The sequence below is a fragment of the Terrapene carolina genome, unplaced genomic scaffold (assembly GCF_002925995.2).
Source record: "Terrapene carolina triunguis isolate 2854851 unplaced genomic scaffold, T_m_triunguis-2.0 Scaffold31, whole genome shotgun sequence".
NCBI lineage: Eukaryota > Metazoa > Chordata > Testudines > Emydidae > Terrapene > Terrapene triunguis.
In genome coordinates this window covers 9,859,609-9,882,818 of record NW_020664382.1, presented here as the reverse complement: position 1 = coordinate 9,882,818, position 23,210 = coordinate 9,859,609, and the positions used below count along the sequence as shown (strand labels likewise).

At 39.6% G+C, this 23,210-nt stretch overlaps 1 protein-coding gene across 1 annotated transcript in view; it reads right to left on the bottom strand.

Annotated features, from left to right (window-relative positions):
• Window positions 1-23,210, bottom strand: part of LOC112105901 (glutamate receptor ionotropic, kainate 1) — a 218,572-nt gene that overhangs the window by 110,042 nt on the left and 85,320 nt on the right. Inside the window, exon 2 of the mRNA XM_029911584.1 lies at window positions 1,382-1,549. Coding sequence (XP_029767444.1) covers window positions 1,382-1,549 — 168 coding nt within the window. The remainder of the gene's footprint in view (window positions 1-1,381; window positions 1,550-23,210) is intronic.

The window sequence follows — 23,210 nt, the reverse complement described above, 5'->3', positions numbered from 1 at the left end:
CAAATGAGCAGCACTATGTACACACACAGCATGAAACATGGCTTTCTAAGGTTTAATTTGCAAGCCTTCTTAAAGGATTGTGGTTATTGATGTCTAAATGATAAAGATGCTGTCGATGTTTTATGAGGACAAAAAGTTAACATTTTTATTTTATGTGGTTTGGAATATGAGTTTAACAGTATTTCTAATCTTCTGATTAGATGTAGTTCTCAGTAGCTACAATGTAGGATCTTTATATGGAATCTGAAATTCTTTGTCTGTTGAAACCTACCAGGACCTATGTTGTATGCATGAGTCCAGAAATGATATTTGAAAGGCAAATTAACAAGAAAAACTACAAAGAAAAAATTACAAGGGAATTTTATGTTTTGTCTGAAGCGGCTCACTGTTTTTGTTGTTGTTGTTTTTTTTCAGTTGAGTAATAAATTACATTGAGTGCTATGAGGCAAATATACTAATAATTTGGACATCTGAAAAGGTGTCAGCAAGTCATTGTTCCTAACAAGCCTCATAATGTGAGTCTGCATATCTATTGCAGTAATCCTGAGCTTGCCTTCTAGCAAACTTATTTTATGCATTTGCTTTTACAGTAACCCACATAGTTTTAATGAATGAACTGCAAAGCACATCCTCAATCCTTGGTGATTTATGGCTCTTTTTTCTAGTCTTGTTTCCATCAAATTTTGTGACAGTGTCTTAATTCAGGGAACTCAACTACTGTCTATGGACTCTTAGCGTACTTTGAGGGTGTCTTCTAGAAATGAATGATTAGGCTGTGTCCAAGAAAAAAGTGACAGTCCCAAATGAGTTTTTGCCTTTTAGTCTGCATGTATGTTAGATGAGGTGTCAGACACTTGTCTTCCATTCAGGGAAAATAAATGGATGAGAATATATATTTCTTACTTTTTCAAGCCCAATTTTTATTAATTGTTAGAAAAGAGCAACCCATCTGATGTTACGCAAAGTGTTAACATTTCAGGATAACCTCTTCATTCACCCTGTGCTTAGTACCTTGGAATTAATTTGGTGTGAATTATGTATATCAATGTGTCTTAATTATGAGACATGACATCTCACTGTTCTCTTCTAGACTGCTTTCATTTTCTTCAGAATTCTATGGTGAATCCATTTTTTTAAAGAGAATTGGGTTGGCCCTGCCATCTTCCATTTGGTGGTGTTAGAGTTTAGCTAGAATATAGGTAGCGTATCAAAGACTAGATAAGAATTATAAGTGTCTTCCAGCTTTAACTACTATCTCCCAATAATGCTGTAGACTGAATTTTCCTGCTATACTTTGTCTATAAATATCTGAGCTACCATAAAAACATAAGACTGTACAGAACATACAAATTACAGAAGATTAAAATATTAAGATAATTACCTCGTCTTGAAGCTTCAAAACTATCAAAGAGGTTAATTCTCTGGATGTCATAGGTTAATGTGGTATTAGGCATCAGTGTTCTGTTTCTGTTAATGTTGGTGACTGCAAACTTGAAAGCTAATTCTTCAACATTAACAGGTTCATTTTCCACAGTTTCAAATATTCCTCCTGTAGAAGCAAGGAGATAAAGGAGAAGCGTTATTCACCTCTTCATTCATCACTATACTTAAAAGATAAAAGCAAATTATGAGCAATAATAGCCTGAGTAAAAATGCTGAATATTTTCTGCTATGAATAAACTAGGATTTTAAGACTAATGCATGTGGGGTCATTCATTTTATCCATGACATTACCGTAGAATAAATCAATATTCTACACACTACCTATAGAGACATCTGTGAAAGATGCTGCACATGTTCTATGTAGATATTTTCGAAGTAACATACTTTAGGATAAAATTTTCAAAAGCATGTAAGTGACTTAGAGTCTAAATCATGAACAGTGTGGAAATAGAGAAGTGTTCTTTTCCCTTTCACACAATACAAAACACAGTGGTTACTCAATAAAATTAATAGGTGGCAGTTTTAATGTTAACAAGAGGCAGTACTTTTTCACACAGTGCACAACTAACCTGTGGAACTCAATGTCTGGGATGTGGTGATGGCCAAAAGTATAAGTGGTTTCAAAAAAGAACTGGATAAGTTCATGGAGGATAGGTCCATCAATGGATATTAGCCAAGATGATCAGGGACACAAGCCCATACTTGGAGTGACCCTAAACCTCTGACTGCCAGAAGCCGGAGTGGAAGGTGGGTGGATCACTTCATAATTGTTCTGTTCTGTATGCTCCCCAAGAAGCTTTGTTATGGGCCATTGTCAGAACCAAGATACTGGGCAAGATGGATCATGGTCTGACCAAGAATGGCAGCTCTTATGTCCAATTTTCAAAAGTGATTTTAAGTACTTTTGAAAACATTGCCCTTAGAACTTTAGTCATTTCAGGCACAGCCGGGCATTGAGGGGACTATGCAGAGATGCACTACCTCAGTGGGACCTCGGAGGGGCATTGTGCCTTGAGAGAGCAGGGGGAACCTGAGCACTGAACCACCCTTCTCATGGGTAATGTATTCACTTGCTTCTGTACCTGCTGACCGGTGGAAAGGAGGGTGGGGTTATGATTCCACCTCCTTTGGAGAGGCTTGAGCTGGCAGCTGTGCTAACCTCATGGCATTCTGTTAATCGGGGAGCACAAGGACTGTAGTAAAGGTCAACCTGGGCACAGGAAGTTTGGGGAAGGCTCCTAACACAACTGTCCCCACTCCACCCATATAGAGCTAAGTAAAATCTGGGGTGTCTTGTATCGGTTGCTTGGTTGGACCCTGCTAGCGTTAAGTTGCAAAATAATTTCTTTAATTCCTAGTTTTCAGATGCTTAAACTTTCCAATAAAAACCCGTCTTGGGCTAAAAGTTTCCAAGCTCTGCCTGGAAGGTTTTTGGGGGTTTTTTTTGGTTTAAATCTGGGCAAACTCCCTTCAGGCCTTGTTGAGCACACTAGAGGACAAATAAACATTTTTCCTGTTTTGAAAGCTTATTGCTGCACTTCCACACAGAAATCCCCAAAGGGCTGAACGCGGAGACTTAGAATGCAAACACTGTGGTTTTGTGAAGGAATTATGGCCATGACCATATTAAACCACAACCTAGCTTAGAGAAGTCTGCATACTTAAAATTCAGAAAAGTCAGGAAATACAAAAATCAAGGGCCCAAATCTTAGGCTGCCACCAAAAAGCACCCAGCACAGCTCAGGTGCAAGGACTGCAAAGGTTGGATTTGTGCCCTTGATTCTAGGCTAGCTGTGCACGAAGACCTTTGTGTAAATCAGAACAGGTGAAAGCTGCTCTAAACTGTGCTATTTAAGGAGCTTGTATAGCTTAGTTATGCTTCACTTCAAGGGTCTTGAATAGCAGCCAAAGATCAGCAGGAATGCCTTGGCCATGCCCTCTATATTGGTATAGCTGAGGTGGATTCTATACTACTGGAGGATTACCTGTGCTGCTGGGTTGATCCTCCCGTGATCAGCAATAGCAGCTTGCGGGTCACTTTGCATCAGCACTACACCACAAAGCAGCTGCATCACAGTGCTGGATCCAGACCAAGAATCTTACAGCAACATTAATTTGGGCACCTTATGTATGCTGTACATTTTGTGACATATTTAATATAAACAGAATTATATTAAATTACTGGTAACCATTTAGCAAGAAAGGCAGGAAGGGAAGATGCTGCATGTATGCAATATGAGTTAATGTTGCTACTAGAGCCTTAACTTTAACACTTCATTACTTGAAAATTTTAAACTCTCATATTAACATTGTATTAACACCATGGTGGGTCCACCCACATGGAGCCACTTGGAGGAATGGGGCCTTAATGGGAGCAAAACTGGCCCATTAAACTGTACGCAGGGATCATTTTATGCACTAGTGAAATGAAACTGCTTCTGGGGTGAAAAATTCCAGCAGTTTAACAGCACACAGAAACGTTGCACAACAATGAAGGATAAAGAATATCCAATTGAAACTTTGTGGAGAAATGTAAGTAGGTAGAAATTGCATGGGGAGGGATAGCTCAGTGGTTTGAGCATTGGCCTGCTAAACCCAGGGTTGTGAGTTCAATCCTTGAGGGGGTCACTTAGGGATCTGGGGGAAAATCAGTACTTGGTCCTGCTAGTGAAGGCAGGGGATTGGACTCAATGACCTTTCAGGTCCCTTCCAGTTCTATGAGATAGGTGTATCTCCATATATTATTATTATAATGCAGCTTCTGAAGTTGGAATTTGGTGAAGGAACTAGAACTAATGTCCCTGTTCTGACAAAAAGTTTTATAAGTGCTCAAGAAAAACAATACCTTCTGTAACACAGTGCCCACTAGCACCATGCTGGAGAATTGGTTCAGCAGTTTCTCAAAGGGGAGAACACTACCTATTGAATAATCACCCACAATACTTCTTGCAGCAGGTAGGTAGGTGGTTTTTGGGAGATGTCACACCCAAATACTGACTCATCCCTTCTTCAAATTGTAAAATCTGATAGGATCATGGCTGTGTCTCATGGCTGCATGCCATTCCACATGGGCAACTATATTAGTTCCTAGGTTCTGTTCTGCTTCTGTTATAATTTCAGAAGCCAGAAAATAAAATCTATTTGGTCTGCTCCCGATTATACTGCTGACAACTTAAAGTAGGTCTTTCTGGAAACTTGAGGTGAGATTTCCAAGGAAGAGCCTTTTTAAGAGTAACAGCTGTGGTTGGGTTTTTGTTTTGTTCTTTTTTTGAGATGAATTATAGACTCAAAGACTCATAGACTTTAAGGTCAGAAGGGACCATTATGATCATCTAGTCTGACCTCCCGCATGATGCAGGCCACAAAAGCTGACCCACCCACTCCTGGAATAATTCTCTCCCTTGACTCAGCTGTTGAAGTCCCCAAATCATGATTTAAAGACTTCAAGTCGCAGCGAATCCTCCCCATGCTGCGGAGGAAGGCAAAAAACCTCCAGGGCCTCTGCCAATCTACCCTGGAGGAAAATTCCTTCCCAACCCCAAATATGGCGATCAGCTGAACCCCGAGCATGCGAACAAGATTCTCCAGCCAGACCCTCCGGAAAAAAGTTCTCTGTACTAACTTTTAATATCCCATCATTGACCATTGTTACTAATTACCAGCGATGGCACGTTATTGACCTATTGACTAAAATCACGTTATCCCATCAACCCATCCCCTCCATAAACTTATCAAGCTTAATCTTAAAGCCAGAGAGGTCTTTTGCCCCCACTGTTTCCCTCGGAAGGCTGTTCCAGAACTTCACCCCTCTGATGGTTAGAAACCTTCGTCTAATTTCAAGCCTAAACTTCCCGACGGCCAGTTTATATCCATTTGTTCTCGTGTCCACATTAGTACTGAGCTGAAATAATTCCTCTCCCTCCCTGGTATTTATCCCTCTGATATATTTAAAGAGAGCAATCATATCCCCCCTCAGCCTTGAACATTATAGTGGAATGCCTTGGTGTCTTCTCAGAGGGAAGTTTAGGGGGAAGGAAGGCTGGTATGTTTCAGGGTTTTCAGGTCTTCCTGACCTGGTGCTTAGGCATCTGATTTGTGGTGACTGGAATATATACTAACCTCTAGGGACTTTTTTATGCCAATAACACATTCAGGCTTTCTGGGAACACTGTGATTTGATGAATGCATAACAAACAGCCTTTAAAAAAAAAAAAAAAAGCTCCTTTAAACAGCAATCTCCAGATTCAGTACCTGATTTAGCAAGCATAATTTACTCATTTTGGATTTCTCAGTTAAATATTTTCCCATTTCCCCCTTGTGAAATTTAAGCACCAGATATCGCTTTATATTTTTTGTTCATCAGACTATATTCAGCTAATGTACTGCAATCTCTTGCAGTTTTGATGTCACCAATATAGGTTTAGTGTAGTCATTAGCTGACAATCAGGAAAGGGAAACACACAGTGGAATTAAGACCTGCTTTGCATTTTAACTCAGCAGTAAAAGCACTAGAAGCTATCAAAAGAAAACAAGATGGCAATGTAATCTCTTTCTATAGCTACTCTTTAAATATGCAACTTTATATTACCCCTCTAATCCATATAAAATAGCGTATCACATCTAAAGCAATGTTCTTATTTAAGTTATGTACTGCAGGGTTAACTCTGACTGCACAATTGTTTCAGGTCCTAGAATTCTTTTTGATAATGAACAATGGCATTACCAACCAGTTTACCATTCCTTTGGTTAACCACAATTTACCTTCCTTCCTCTCATCAGCCGACAATATTTCTCCTCTCTTGGATTACAGCCCCAGCCTCTTGGTCTTAGGATAAGAAGATACAACTGATTTGCCACTCACTCAGCCTTGCTTTTTGGGGGTTCATCTTTTTCCTCCTCAAGTTGCATTGCTACTTACCCCTGAAGATGAGTGTATACATCTACAGTGAATAATATGGTTAGCTTTAGGGGTAATTAGCAATGCAACTTGAATGGCATGTGTACAGAGTGGCAATGAAGGTGGCTAAACAGCTTTCTCATTGATATATGGCAAAGTTATAATCAACTGAAAACAGGGTCTTATAATGGGAGGTGTTGGACATTCCCTATGTGCCAGATCCTGTTCTCCTTACTCAGTTGCTTAGACTGCTCACCTGAATAAGGCATCAGGCTTTGATCTTTTGAGTCCAATCCTCTTCCAACATATACAAACACTGACTAAATCTACTCCCAAACAGAGGTAATTCTGTGCTAAAGCAAGTCAGGGTCTGTCTATATAGTATGCCATCCTCTTTTTCTTGCTGTTGGTTTCTTTAAACTATTATGATCTTAGCAAAACATCTCCTCTATCTTGCTTGCTACATATTTTATGCTTCTATAACTTTAGTTTCCTGAAATACTTTAAATGGTTTGATCTCTCAGATTTTGGGTGCTTCACACACCACATGCACATTTGTAAATGCATGCATCCTCCCAACCCCCCATGCAGAAGAACCTAAGAGCCTCCACTGGAATATTTACATCATCATTATTGTGGCCCAATCATTTGCAACCTACATGCCAATTTAAAGGGTCCTAATCCTGAATGAGATTCAGATGGGCAGATCCCTGTGCCTGCACACAGCCTTATTGATTTCCGTGCAGGAGCAGGGCATCTATTGATACTACTCTCCTTACTACATTGGGAAAAACTAGAAATATTTACATTAGTCTGTATTTAGGACCACACTTTTTCAGATGTTATCAGTCACCTTCTAAGTACACTCAGAAAAACCAAAAAGAGAAATTAAGATTAATAGTTAATATATATCACAGTAGTCATTTATACTTAAAAAGCAGAATTTTACATCGAACTTTTTTGGTCTCCAAATAAGAAGTGTCCATGAAAGCTGCAAGCTGATTTTGTTTTTAACAGAAAAAATGCACATCCTAAGAATGTTACGGAAAAGGACAGAATCCTCATTAGAATATCATTGCAAAGCAATCTCAATGGGAATTGTATATGCATTGTTGTACTCTAAAAATGTACTCTGAAAGTATTTCTAAAAGCCTGCTGTCTATAGCTTAAATACCTGCTGTATTTTAGAGGGCTATGCTAAAGTGCTCCTCTAGTCCATGTTCCAGATATGTCTCATCTACACTAACGGTGTTAAAGTAGTTTTGAAAATGGCTTATGCCATATACATATCAGGTGCATTTATTTGTGTGTGAGGTACTCGGGGTATGCCTGCAAGAATTAGTTTTGGATATGCAATCGATATGTATATGTATCTGTACATGCATCTGTATGAAGCAGGGTGTTTAGTTGAACTAATCAGAGATGCACAGCCACCAAATGCTGGATGCTTTTTCATTGGAAACTGGCCTGAGACCACTAAACTGATTATTTTCAGAGGCCAACAAGCAGCTATCTGATTGTTCATAGTTGTTTAGGACAAGATGCCACCACCCTTCTTCATGCTGAATAATGTCTGTATTTGAATATACTCCTGTTAAATCATACAAATAAAACGGATTATTTGCAGAGTAAGGTGCTGCTCAGTGTGAGTAAGAGTGGTGGAATCTATTCTTGTGTGAACAACTTTGGATCACTACTGACCTGGGTTTGGTTCTAGCCAGTGCCCTAAATGTGAAAAGGGTTATATCAGCCTCTAAATCCTTCACCAGCCATGATAGTGAATAAAATGTATCCTATTGTATTCTATTCTTAATATTGCTGAAGAAATGTAACAAATTATTGCACTAAAAAATTCACCTTCCTATATTTATTCAATACCTCACAATCATGTTTGTTGTGAGCTCCAGATTAGAAAAGAAACAGAAGTTTAAGTGATAAACTAGTTCTTTATCATACTTATCAGATGCTGCAATTAAATACAAGTGAAGATTGTACAACATTTTAAAAATGAATTAACCAGAGGGCTCTACAAGAAAAAAATCAATACACTAGATATAAACAATGCTCCTGAAATGATGCAGTTTAACACCAAACATGGAGGTGACTTTCAGAAGCAGGGCCAATTCTAGGGACCAGCGTTTCAAGCATGTGCGTGGGGCGGCCCTTTTCAAGGGGCGGCACTCCGGCCATTTTTTTTTTTTTTTTTTGCTTGGGGCAGCAAAACCTGGAGCTGGCCCTGTTCAGAAGGGGCTGATGTTTGTTTCAAGTTCTTTGGAAACTCTCCTATTGTCCCCCATCCTATGAGCTAGATCTAAGACACCTTTTCTATTACTCTAATCCTCAGCCCCACCAGGGGATGAACTATTGTAACCTAGAGCAGTGTAAGGGCTGCTCTCAAGTCCATGGATTAGAACAGTACCCGGGGAGCTGTTTCATGAGCCACTGAACACTGGAACACATTGTAATCCTGCTTTTTCCTTTCAAACCCCTGTCATGCTTGGGATGGAGGGAAGCACGTGATGTAGAACAGATGCACCAGCCTTACACCACCTGGCCCCTGTACATCAGGGGAACCCCAGCTGCCCTGAGATGACAGCTATCCCTCTGCTTTTGCACTGCTGGATCAGTGTGAAATGGATGAGTCCAAGAACTGGTCCCACATCTTTTGTGTACGTACACACACACACACACACACATTTGTGGATGAATGTGGAAAACCATCTTTCACCATTTTCACTGAGAGACTATGGGCGAAGGGCTAAAGAAAGACATTTAGAGTCAGGTGTATAAAATATTCCTCAGCAGTGAGTATAAGGGAAATGATGGCTACTTGGCAAGGGTAGTTCTGACAGTGACGAGAACCCTAGCCATACGAGTAACTGATGTTCAAAGGGGAGGATGAAGGGAATCCAAGTCGAACTGACTAATATGACAAGGCATCAACCCCATGCATCCTTTGAAAGAAAAAATCGACAACAAGTGAAATGTCAAAACCATAAAAGCACACTTCAGTGGGCACTCCTAAAAATGCTACAAAAGTCTTTCTAACCATATAAATCTGTCTTCGTTTAAAGAAGCTGTCAAGGACTAAGACAGACTCAAAGTCATTACTAGATCACGTTCCTCCCCCTCACCTATTCTTAAAATGCTTCACTCCAAGGCGCTCAAGACAGTGCTAATGGGACAGAGCTTTTGATTCCTTTATGTACCTGATTCAAATTCAACCCTAGTCAGTAGCAGCAAAAGGTTGTTGCTCTTATGAAGGGTATTATTGTCTGCCCAGTTCCCAGGGAGAGTTCTCAATGTGACAAAAACATCATCATATATGGCAGTCTTAGCACTGCGGCAAGATTGAATAGGCATGATGGAAACTGATCCTCAAAGGTGTCTGTGCAAGTTGGAGCCAAAGCATCTGGGCAGGGCAGAAGGGAAAGTTTGGACTTCTACTGCCTGAGATTCTACCCTGTTCCGTGTCTCAACAGCAGATGTCAATTTTCAGTGGTATCAATCCGACATTTTTCAAGCAATAAATTAACTTACAAAAAAAGTTTTTTTCAAAGCTACAACCCTCCCCCCCTTGCAGAAAGATTTCTGTGGACTTTCCTTCCTAATCTTATATCCAGCTAGCAAATGCAACCTGACTATTCACTGAATCCCTCTTAAACCATCTGTAACTCTCCATTATAGCCTCCTAGAAAGCAAGCCAAACTGGAAGCAGTCACCCAAAAATCTAACCTGCAAATTACAGGTGTTAAAATGCATCTGCTTCATGAGGGTGAATCTATACCACGCTCTGACCCTTCAAAACAGGATTGACACACGAGGTCATCTGTGGAGGTTTTTTTGTTTTGTTTTTTATAGTCAGTGCCTCTTTGAGAGTACCTTGCAGGAAAGCCAGCCTGACAGCACAGTGTTTATTGCACAGCACACAGACAAAATAAATAGTAACTGGGATGGTTTTCAGCACCAGGCTCTGCTCTAACATGCTACTGAGTTCATCAGCTTCAGTGCATGTACTCCAGATTTTGCACTAAAACCTACTGAATGCTTCCCAACCACAACTCACTCCAATTAGTCAAGGAGCACTACAACATATACATGACTGCCCTCTCTCTTTTGTGATCAGTTGCAGATCTCCTTGCGGCACTAGTCCTCCCAGAAAATTTCCAGCAAGGATTGTGTTATAATAGGGTTCACTGAATTTCTCTCCAATATTTTTAATAGATTTTCTCTAGTAAACTCTGCTTTCTCCTGCTATGTAAATAGTACTTACAGGATGCATGCCAGCAAAAGGGAAGTCTTTTAGCTTGACTGGGGAACTAAAGGAAAACAATATTGCCAACTATAAGTGTTTAAAAAATCATAAATCAGCACCACAAAACCCATGAGATTGGCTTAAATCTTGAGGGATTAAAAATGACACAGGAGTTCTTTTTAATTGCCTTCTGGTTTGTGAACCCATATAGTATATTCATGTGACATTTTCAAGCTTTTCTCCACAACTTTTTTCTAGCAACTTCGCTTTCATTTAAAAGAAATAATGAGATTCTCGTATTCACGACTCCAAGAGCCAGGGCTAAGAGAACACCAGAGGCTGTGGGACTTGGAACACTGGGAAGAGTTCAAGTGACCAAATACAGAGGGTTTAAAAAACACAATTAAATGTATTTTCAAAAGTTTCATACTCAGTCTGGGACTCACATATTAAAACCCCTGTATTTGAAAATGCTGAACAGGCTGTACTTAAAACCCCTAAAAATGAAAAACCAGGGCATAAGCAGAATGGTAGACAAGAAGTACAGCTGAGATTTATAGCTAAAGCTATTATCAAGACTGGCATGAAGTGTCCCAACACTCTCAAATTCTCCTTTTTCAGTTGGATGTTCTTCATGTAGGCTGACATTTTAAAAAGCACATAAGTGACTTAGGAGAACATGTTCCACTGAGAGTCACTCCTACATCACTTAGGCCCCAAAGGTTATGTCTACTCTGCAATAAAACACCTGTGGCTGACCTGTGTCAGCTGACTCCAGCTGAGGGGCTATAAAATTGTAGTTTAGATGCTTGGGCTCGGGCTCCAGTCTGAGCCAGGACATGTATAGTGCAGTTTTATAACCCCATAGCCTGAGTCAGCTGGGACCAGTCACACGTTTTACTGCAGTGTAGACATACCTGCTGTCACTTAGGGCCAGACTTTTAAAGGCATGTATAAAATGCAAATAGGCATCCAGTGGGATGTTTGAAAGTTCTGAGGCATTTATTGCCCATTGAATTAAATAGGAATTAGGTGCCTAGGCTCTCTTGAGCATCCCACCCATGGATGCTAATGATCTGATTTTCAGTCAAGGATTATTGTGGGTGCTCAGCACCACTGAACATGCTGCCACAAGTTTCTATCGTCATTGACGAGATACAGGTGTTTAAATCATAATAATTGCAGTGATATGGCAATGTCTATTGGAAGAGCTGGCAGCAGATAACAGGAGCTGTTGCTGTAATAGAGGTAATGCAGGAACCTAACTGAGCCAAATTAGCCATCATTCTGTCTCCTGCTTATACAGACATAATGCATGGCAGAAGTCCCTGGCGATTAAAACCTCCATTGGGGGATCAGGCCGTCGCAGTGCACAGCAGCTGTCTGGGGGGCAGAGAATGTGTATGGGACTGGGACAGTGCCAAAAATGGCATTGCTGGGCAGAGAGGAGTCCATTTCTCTCCAGATAACTTCCCACTTGTGTAGTTACCATGGAATCCTGTTGGGGAATGAAAGCTGCAGTCTTCGTTGGGTACGTCTACTCTGCTATCAGGAGATGTGATGGCAGCACATGTAGACATACCCAAGCTAGCTTTGATGGAGCTAGCTTGCTAAAAATAGCAGTGTGGTCACAGTGGCTGTCTCAGTCAAAACTGGCTGGGGATGCCTATATGTGCCGTCTGACGGAAGTGTAGACATACCCTTACTGGAAAACCCATGAAGGGCAGAAATGTTTCCCATGCTTGCCCTTCATAGGAAAGAGGTTTTCTGAAGCACTGATATTTTAATGGGAAAAAATCAAGTAAGATTTATTATTTGAACAGACAGTTTAATTGTGTCTGTGTTTTTAATGTTTTGGTACATTGACTTACATATGATTACTCTAGAAATTGGCTCACATTTCACTTAGGCATGACCTGAAGAAACTCTACAGTATATAAAGAACTGGTTCATAATAAGAGTCATTCTCTACACCTGTAATAACCATCTTTTGCACTTACAAAGCCAAATTCAGACTTAGTGTAAGTGGGTGCATCTCCGTTGGTTTCAAAGATTGATAATTTTTAGAACCCTGTGCTTTTTATGACCACTTGTGGATGTGCATTTAGGCCTTGATCCTGCACCATTGAGGGCTGAGGGAACTTCGCCATTAACCTCACTGGGCACAGGATCAGACCCAGAGTGCTTTGGCATCTTGAATTCAGACTTTGATTTATTTGCAGTCAACTCTCATAGGGACTCAACCTTCATGTTTTTTCATGCAACGTATTTAGTGTTTAATTATACAGTATTGGAACACTGGTTGAAACTGGATTTCAAATTGAGACCTTGTGGAAATAGGTGTGTCTCCTTTGACTTCACTGGAGTTGTACTCACTTAAACCAGGTCTGAATATAACCCCTAGTGAACACTCATTATTTAAAGGTCCAGCTGAAGTATGCAAAAGAGGAAAAGGATCTTGGTACAAAAGTGATAAAACACTACACCATCCAAAATATTCTGTTTGTAAATCAAGTTCAGGATTTTTACAGATTTCTGCACACTAACAAGGGACTGCACTCAACTAGGTTTCCATCCTTTAGAAGAGCAGAATGAAAATAGTATTTTTTTTTAAAAAGGTCATGCTTGAAGATATGAAGATATACCAGTGGGATCTTTTTGAATTAAGCTTGCAAGTTTGTATATATTTCCCAAAGGCTCAATTGGCATGGTTCATGTTCCAGAATATCCAAACTGATGAACTCTTTTAAAGGTTGGTTGACTTGATATACTTAACTTTTGCCCTGAAGTGGCAGTGCCTACCACATGTTGAATCGTTTTAAAAGTGCAAAATCTGTGAGTGACTGGAAGTTTAAAAAGGGACCGTCTTGCTACGTACGCTTTCAATTATTTTCTAGTGGTGAGATCAAGCAAGCAGAAATTGAATATGTGATGTAATGTGTGTCTTATTCACATGGTTTCCTATTCTGCCTTCACCTCAGCTGTATTTTGAAGGCACACTTGAGTTTGGGTTGGGGGAGGGAAGGAAGGCAAGGGAGGAATTTGGCCCCAGTTATCAAGTTCCATAGATAGGCCTAGATTTTGTCTGGCTATTAAATGCAGTGTGAAGAGAGAGAGAGAGAGAGAGAGAGAGAGAGAGAGTAAGGACTGAGTAGATTTGCAGTGCCTGTGCTAAGGGGATTATTACTGAGATATTCTCCCCAGGAGCAACTTGCCTTGAAAGAGCAACTTGCCTTGAAAGAGCAGATCAAGGGAAGTGATTATTCCCCTCTATTCAGCATTGGTGAGGCCACATCTGGAGCATTGAGACCAGTTTTGCCCCCCGCCCCCCCGCTACAGAAAGGATGTAGACAAATTGGAAAGAGTCCAGGAGAGGGTAACGAAAATGATTAGGGGGTGGGGCACATGACTTATGAGAAGAGGCTGAGGGAACTGGGCTTATTTAGTCTGCAGAAGAGAAGAGTGAGGGGGGAGTTGATAGCAGCCTTCAACTACCTGAAGGGGGTTCCAAAGAGGATGGAGCTTGGCTGTTCTCAATGGTGGCAGATGACAGAACACAGAGCAGTGGTCTCAAGTTGCAGTGGGGGAGGTCTAGGTTGGATATTAGGAAACACTATTTCACTAGGAGGGTTGTGAAGCACTGGAATGGGTTACCTAGGGAGGTGGTGGAATCTCCATCCTTAGAGGTTTTTAAGGCCTGGTTTGACAAAGCCCTGGCTAGGATGATTTAGTTAGGGTTGGTCCTGCTTTGAGCAGGGGGTTGGACTATATGACCTCCTGAGGTCTCTTCCGACCCTAAACTTCTATGATTCATCAGTGCCTGATGAAATACATCCTAGAATACTCAAGAAACTGACTGAGGAGATATCTGAGCCATTAGCGATTATCTTGGAAAAGCCATAGAAGATTGGAGAGATTCCAGAAGACTAGAAAATGGCACTATATTAGCCCATCTATAAAAAGAGCAATAAGGACAACCTGGGGAATTACAGGCCAGTCAACTTAACTTCAGTACCTGGAAAGTTAATGGAGCAAATAAATAAGCAATCAATTTGCAAACACCTAGAAGATAGTAAGGTGAGAAGTAACAGTCAGCATGGATTTGTCAAGAACAAATTCTGTCAAACCAACCTAATAGCTTTCTTTGACAAGGTAACAAGCCTTGTGGACGGGGGAAAAGTGGTAGATGTGGTATATCTTGACTTTAGTAAAGCTTTTGATACTGTCTTGCATGGCCTTCTCATAAACAAACTAGGAAAATATAACCTAGATGGAGCTACTATAAGGTGGTTGCATAACTGATTGGAAAACCATTCCCAGAGAGCAGTTATTGGTGGTTCACAGTCAAGCTGGAAGGGCACATCACGTGGGGGTCCCACAGGGATCAGTTCTGGGTCCAGTTCTGCTCAATATTTTCATTAATGCTTTAAATAATGGCATAGAGAGTACACTTAAAGTTTGCAGATGATACCAAGCTGGGAGGAGTTGCAAGTGCTTTGGAGAATAGGATTAAAATTCAAAATGATCTTGACAAACTGGAGAAATGATCAAAATGATCTTGACAAAGTGGAGAAACTGTAATAGGATGAAATTCAAGAAGGACAAATCCTAAGTACTCCACTTATGAAAGAACAATCAGTTGCACATACAAACTGGGAAATGAGTGCCTAGGAAGGAGTACAGCAGAAAGAGATTTGAGGGTCATAGTGGATCACAAGCTAAATGAGTCAATAGTATAACACTGTTACAAAAAAAGCAAACATCATTCTGGGATGTATTCGCAGGAGTATTGTAAACAAGACATGAAAAGTAATTCTTCCATTCTACTCTGCGCTGATAAGGCCTCAGCTGGGAGGTTTAGGTTGGACATTAGGAAAAACTGTCAGAGTGGTTAAGCACTGGAATAAATTGCCTAGAGAGGTTGAGGAATCTCTGTCATTGGAGACTTTTAAGAGCAGGTTAAACAAACCCCTGTCAGCAATGGTCTAGATAATACTTAGTCCTGCCTTGAGTACAGGGAACTGGACTAGAAGACCTTTCTAGGTCCCTTCCAGACCTATGATTCTATAACTATGCAAAACGTACATTACCATGTTCCTTTACAATGTACGATAATAGTCCATTAAAGATCTTGTACATTCCAAAAAGAATTAATCGATATAGTATGTGCAGCCATTGCATTTTTTCTGGCATGCAGAAGATCTATAGAAAGAATGAAGGTACATAATTTTTGGGAGAAGAAAGCCAAGAGGTTGTACTGGAACTGGAAAGCAACTGTACAATTCTATATTCAGGGGAAATTATGATGAAAATGGATAACTCATAACTGAGCTTCAGCCTGCTTCAGGACCAGCCTTTTCATTATGCTGTTATCCTAAAAAAAATGGGTTTTACACACCCTACCATGTTCCTTGAAGTCTTTGCTGTTCAACAACCAACATTTTAAAAGAATAAATATCTTGGTTTCCTCTTTAAAAAATTACATAATTTTTTTTTTTGCTTGAGTGCCCATTAGTTATCTGTAAGGCGCTTACAAACATAAGGTTTTTATTAAAGCTGCAGAAATCTGAGCTTATCCTGTAAAAGCATGGATAAGCCCAGATCACCGATTTTTCACATAGTACATCCTTTCCAAAAGGAAAGAAAGAGAGAAGAAAAAGAATTCTGTACATTTTCAATTGTACCTAACTGTTATTCTTCTCATTGAAATCCACCCATAATAATTCCTTTAATTGCGTAACATTTATTGATAAGGAGATTATCAACTCAGGTTTCTCTGAGGGTGAACTTCCAGGAGTCAGCTGCTTGCAGGTTGCAACAGAGGTTTCAGCCTTTGCGATCACGAGGGACTGTATGCAATCTTTTTATTTTCATGCAGGGAGAAAAAAAAAATCCCAGTGTGGTTGAATCAAGGATTTTAACTTTAGGGAGACACAGATTACACTAGCTTGTGACATTCTGATGACTATCAGATCATGCTATTGCATAAAAGCAAAAAAAAATCAGTAGCAGCTGACAAGATTAAACTTGTTTGCTTTGTGAGTTTCAATAAGGTACTCTCACACTGGAGAAAACCTTTATAAAATAATTTACTTTGCCAATAATTTTCAGTGTCTCCTCTAAATTCCATGGAATTGTCAGGGTGTTTGATTCACTGAACCTACAAAGGTGCTTAGATACATGTGGACCCACAAGCACAGGAGCATCCATGTAGAGGCCCATGGTCTCTGTACAGCTCCCATAACTCTCACCTTCCTTAGAAGTCATGTGTTCTTCCCTCACTCCTGGCAACTGAATCAAAAATATTTCTGTCAGTGGGGGTTCTGGCAGGCCACAGGGGAAATTATTGCTGATCTGAGGAGCAGCGGATTTCTGCTTGGAAATCTTGTCAGCCTCTGTCTGAACAATGCTGCATCTCGACACCTTCCCTTTTACTCCACCCACTGGTTCTGCGGAGACACAATCCCAGAGAGGGGTCTTTGCAGGATATAGGGCCAGGGGAGGACAAGCAGTGGAGCCAACTGCTTCCTCCCTCCCCCACTCTGACCACCACCAGAGGTTTGGCCCCAAACTTGTTTCATGTTGCTACTCTTTCTTGTGCTTGGCTGAGGGTTGGGAATGACCCAGTATTATTTTAGAGTAGCAGCCGTGTTAGTCTGTATCCGCAAAAAGAACAGGAGTACTTGTGGCAGTTTAGAGACTAACAAATTTATTTGAGTATAAGCTTTCGTGGGCTACAGCCCACTTCATCAGATGCATAGAATGGAACATATAGTAAGAAGATATATATACAGACAGAGAACATGAAAAGGTGGAAGTTCCCATACCAACTCTAAGAGGCTAATTACGGTAATTAAGATGAGCTATTATCAGCAGGAGAAAAAAAACTTTCATCTTAATTAATTAGCCTCTTAGAGTTGGTATGGCAACTTCCACCTTTTCATGTTCTCTGTATGTATATATATTTCTTACTATATGTTCCATTATATGCATCTGATGAAGTGGGCTGCAGCCCACGAAAGCTTATGCTCTAATAAATTTGTTAGTCTCTAAGGTGCCACAAGTACTCCTGTTCTTTTTACAAGTACTCCTGTTCTTTTTGCAGTATTATTTTAAATACTGCTATTTCTGCATTTGAGAGAGCTGAGCCAAGCTGTACTTTAGGACTGATCTGACTAAAATGGTGGTGGCTCTTCTTGTAATATCTCAGTGAGGGGAAGAGACATTTTGTTTTTTGGGTTTTTTTTAGATAAAAGTAGAATTCAGTCCTGGGAGGACATAGCTCACTGAAGTATAGCGAGTTTCAGCACCCCTTGTGTAATACCACTGTTGTGAAGAGTTTAATCAATCTGTGTAAAGTGCCTTGAGATCCTCCGATGACCTACTGCCTAGTGTCTGTCTGAACAAAGAATGTGTTCGTACTGCTGTGTTAACAAGCACTGCTCAAAAGAGCTCCTCCTCTACCCCTGCATGGAGAGACCAAACTTACGCATGGTTGAGTCTGCCACAGTGTGACAAGCAGACCTAAAGACTTGTGAAAAGAGTGACAGAGTCCAAGAGAGAGTGCTGCAAGCAACCAGAAAAATTTCTGCTTTTTTAACAATTCTTTGTGATTTCAAGTGAATAACAAAGTCAAGGAGTTGAAAAGGTCAATACGAGACACTTTTCATTATTGACATCACGTTTTAGACCTTAAGGGCCAGAAGAATAAAAAGAAATTTGTGGATTTAAACTGAGAAGATATGAAAACAGAACTTAAAAGTAGAACAAAACCAAAAAATAACAAACAAATCACCCTGTTTTCCATTATAAAACTCCTTTGGCCCCACAGGTATTTCATTGGGATAGAGGTAAATACAGAAATGAATGTAACCCCAAAACTCCAAGCAAGCCTGTAGGGATTGAGTTCCTGTAATGGAAGCCTCCAGTTTCAGTTTGTGAAACACCTGCAAGCTTAAACAAATAGATTTTGCACAGCTTTACCTATTATCCATGGAGACATTTAAAAATATTTTTACTTTTGTGTTGATGGATCAATATATGCATTTTCTATTAGCACTAATGGAGTTCCATCCTTGAATATTCATGCATCAAAATGAGCACATGCTACAAAATGAAAACATTTTTCTCAACTAATTATGATTTATATAACACCATCAGCACAGTAGGTGCTTTACAGGCAAGCAAGGAGACAGACCCCCTGCTTTGGAAAGCATATCATTTAAGCAGGCAAACCTGAGGTTTCACTTTTAATGGTGGGGGTTGCAGATTTTGCAACTGATGTATGCTTACAACAAGTAGGTTTCATCAACACATGCACATTGAATTCCAATATTTCTTTATAATAATGTGGCTGGCTCTTGTTAAAGACATTTAGATGCCTGCAATTTGTAACTTTCTTGGTAATTACCAATCTGGAACATTTCTGTTCCAGAATCCACTGAGGGCTGTTAATATCTCGAAATATCTATTCATGTCTTTATTAGTGAATACTAAAGTAACAAGGGCAAACAGACTGCATCTGCACCTAATCACAACTTTATATGAAGTGTTATACTATGCAAGTTGAATAAAACTTCTGCAATGGGAACCCAAACTGAAGTTGTTATGGGAGTACTGTTTTATGAGATGATTGGTTTCTTTACTAAAGAACATGTGATAATCTTCAAGAGACTGTATTCTCACACCTGTGATTTAAAACTACTGGGAAGTCTCTATTTCCTGTGTGAGCTGGTAGTGTCAGATCATCTATAGAGGATCATATATACTGTAATTCCTATGCATAATAGTTTTAATAAAGGGGGCTATGCAAGCCTTAACTCTGAATTGTCTTGCTTTCATGGGAACCGTCAATGCTATATCATTATAATATACTTTTTAATATTTAATATCCCTAAAGATCCCTTTAAACAGAACTTTGTTTCTTAATTTAGTTTTTACATTTCTTTGGGACCTTTTATAGGCTTCAATTGAGGTCATCCTCAAAAGGTTTAAAAACTTTCCAAAAGGTAAACCCTGGTGTTATGTAGGCAAAAGACCCAATCTTACAGTTTATAAAACTCTCTAAGCCTATACAGAAGTAACCTAACTCTGCACTATACATAAATAATAAATACCTATTTCACGCACAGCCAGTCACACACTGGGTCTTGCTAGTTTGGGGGCTAATTGAAAGAGCAAAATGTTGGATTCAGTATATGAGCTTAATAAAGGAGAAATAATAGTTAGGTCTGGTGTTTTTTAAATAGTTTTTCCTCCAGAAGGTATTAGTGTTAGGTTTGTGCCTATCATTTGGTAATTAATTGGTTTTTTTTATTAAATGCTACAAATTGATCATGTTTGTAAGCAAAATTTATAAAACTTCTCCAGAAGAGTAATCTCTGATCCAGATGATGTAACATTCTTGCATTTTTACATGTCCATTGGGCATATGAATGATTCTTGTGCAAATATGTAAAGTATATGTGAAATTTCCCTTTTTAAAAAGGTATGACCCATGTAGACAATGCACATGTAAAAATCACACTGTCCCCAAAATGTATCATTAGATCATAGCTCAGTAGGGGGAAAAGACCTATTTGGCTGTCTGATCCATTATGCTGCTCCTGAAGGACTATTCTTTCCAATACATTTTTTGTTGTTTTTTCCCAGTCCAGTATTAAACATCCCAGGAAATGTGACTAAGTAAAATTAAAGTAGATTCCTTTCATTGACATCATTGGACTTTGGATCAGGTGCAAAATGCATAAGAACAGTGATTCCAGGCTATGGTTGCAGTATGCAGAGTGTCTCCACATGTCTAGTTTTAAGCATGTGGGTAGCTTCAGTGGGAGTAATGCCCAGATACTCAACGGTATTCAGGCACCTAGCTCCCATTGATTTAAATGGGATTTAGGCACCTAAATACCTTTGAGCATCTGGACCTAAGTGACTTCAGCAGGACTATTTATGTGCTTTAAGCTAAGCATGTTAAAATACCTTGCTGAATTGGGGCCTAATTTCTTGCAATATTTTATTCAAAGGTGGAAATTTGGCAGTAAGAGAAAGTATCTGAATTTGTGAGAATTTTACAATTTTGTTGGTCACTTACTCCTAAATTGCTAAGCCAATTTAAATGCTTTTTAAAAAATGAAAATAGTATAACAGTTGAAAAGTTGTATGCAACATTTGTCTGCTGTAATTTGAGTCTCTGAGATATTAACTTGCCCCTCAAAAGTGATTCAAAATGTAAAAGCTGAAACTAGTAAAGATACCAGGTATAGCTATAATGTGGCACTATTTGACTTCTAGCTTCATTGTCAGAAACTTAATTTAAATGTCCATAAAACCATCTTACTACAAAGAAGAAACAGTAATAGCTTATGATTAATATAGTGCATAAAATATGCCTCAGAATCCATTGCATAGCTGTAATTTCAGCATACAGCCAACCAAGAGAGCAACGCGAGTTTCAAATAAAATTACAATTTTTGTGATAGCCCAATAGAGTATATATATTTTTTGATTTTGCAATAAGTGTTTCTCTTCTCCCTCCCATATGCAAAATTATAGTGTAGATTTGACATTTCCAAGTTTGAGATGGCTTCTCTGAGGTTTCAGAGGAGATATGTACGGTCTGATCCAAAGTCCACCGGAGTCAGTGGAAGTCTTTCCATTGAAATCAGTGGTCAGGCCCTTAGTGTTAGATGCCTTCTGGAAAGTTCAGAGAGGATTATAATTAGAATTAAGACTGTTTCCGGTCTTTCACTGGTATTGAAACTGAAGAACTAAAAGGAAATATGTAAGTAGCTCGTTTTCAAGTAGTAGTTCCCATGCCACACTCCAGGACTTTCACTGCACTGTAGCAGTGTCCACACGGGACCATACTGAGCAGCAAACTGTTGCTCTGTAGGATCATGCCCAGGCTTCTCATGTAGTAACTTGCCATCTAGACAGGCACTTAAGTTAGCAATGCCCAGTGTTTCATCCTTTTAAGCAGACACACTGTGGCAACCCCTCCCTGTGACAGAATTCAAGCAGTGTGCAACCTGCAATTATTGCAGAACCCTTATGTGGTTCCTGGAATCGCAAGCTTTCCCCCACACAATTAGAACCACTTTTATTCAGTTGCATCCAAAGCCCTCAGTGCTTGGGATGGGGGAGTATTTGGCTCAAAAGGTGCCATCCTGTTCCCATTGAAGTGAATGGAAGTTTTGTTATTCACTTCCATCAAACTAGGATTGAGTCCTACGTGCACATTCTTTACTATAGTCCAATTGGTTTTGGTAATTTAAGGAATACATTTGAAAGGGGCAGCATATATACTCTTAAATCATGGCTATTGGGTATGCAGAGAAATTATTTTTCATTGGAATTTTTAATTACTCTAAACATAGTGCATACTTTTGGAAAAGACTGCAAAGGGTTTAAAGCAGTTCTTGCAGTCTTCTAAGTAATTAGTGAACATTTTAACATTGTCGGAACTCCTAGTTACCAAAAGCATACATGGACCAACTGCTAAGGTCTGCATGGTGAAAAATGGCTGTTTAAATATTTGATTTAATAGTGTAGATATTCCAAATGAGCTGCTTCGGTTTATTTTGTTGATTTATCCATTTATAAGTCTTGCTTTTCTTTGTTCATATGATAGTTATTTTACAGGCATAGGGCCTGATTCTGGTCTGTCATCAGTTTTCCAACATTGTAACTCCATTTACTACTTAGAAGCAGTTACTCCTGATTTATAGCAGTTTTAATGGGAGGAGACCCAGGCTCATTGTGTGTTTTCTTAAAAACAAACCAACACATTTTGGAACAGAAATGCAGAAATCTTAGAAAAGAGAGTTGATGATTTCTGCCATTATCCAAAAGCAGGGGTTTCATGCTCCTAGTGAGGGTTCTTAGGTGGCTGGTGACCTTGCTGGGGGTTGTTGGGAATCAACAAACCTCCCAAGACTTGTGAGGAAAGGAAGGCTTGAGGTGCTCATGGAATAATGGAGGGTTTCATATGAAAGTCCCCTACAGACATGAAACAAATATGTCAATAGCTGTTTATCTAAACAAGGCCTATGTGGCCAGGCTCTTTAGTCTTTAAAAATATTTAGTTTTACAAACCATAAGCCTCATTCAAATCCAGACTGGATGCCTTTCTGGAAGATATGCTTTCATCAGACACAAGTTATTGGGCTCAATACAGGTGTGACGGGGCGAAATGTTTTGGTCTGTATTATACATGTCAGAAAAGATGATCTGATGGTCCCTTCTGGCCTTAAACTCTTTGCATCTGGGAATGAGGTAGTCAGTCGTATTAGAATATCACACAGGAAGTTGTATTATAATAGATAAAAATAAAGCTTTATATCTTTATAAAGGGATAGCTCAGTGGTTTGAGCATTGGCCTGCTACACCCAGGGTTGTGAGTTCAATCGTTGAGGGGGCCACTTAGAGATTTGGGGAAAAATCAGTACTTGGTCCTGCTAGTGAAGGCAGGGGGCTGGACTCAATGACCTTTCAAGGTCCCTTCCAGTTCTAGGAGATAGGATATCTCCATTAATTTATCACTATTATGCATATTAAAATGAATTGTGTAATAGAATTTATGCACACTTGTGGCTTTCATTTGGCAACAAAGTTAAT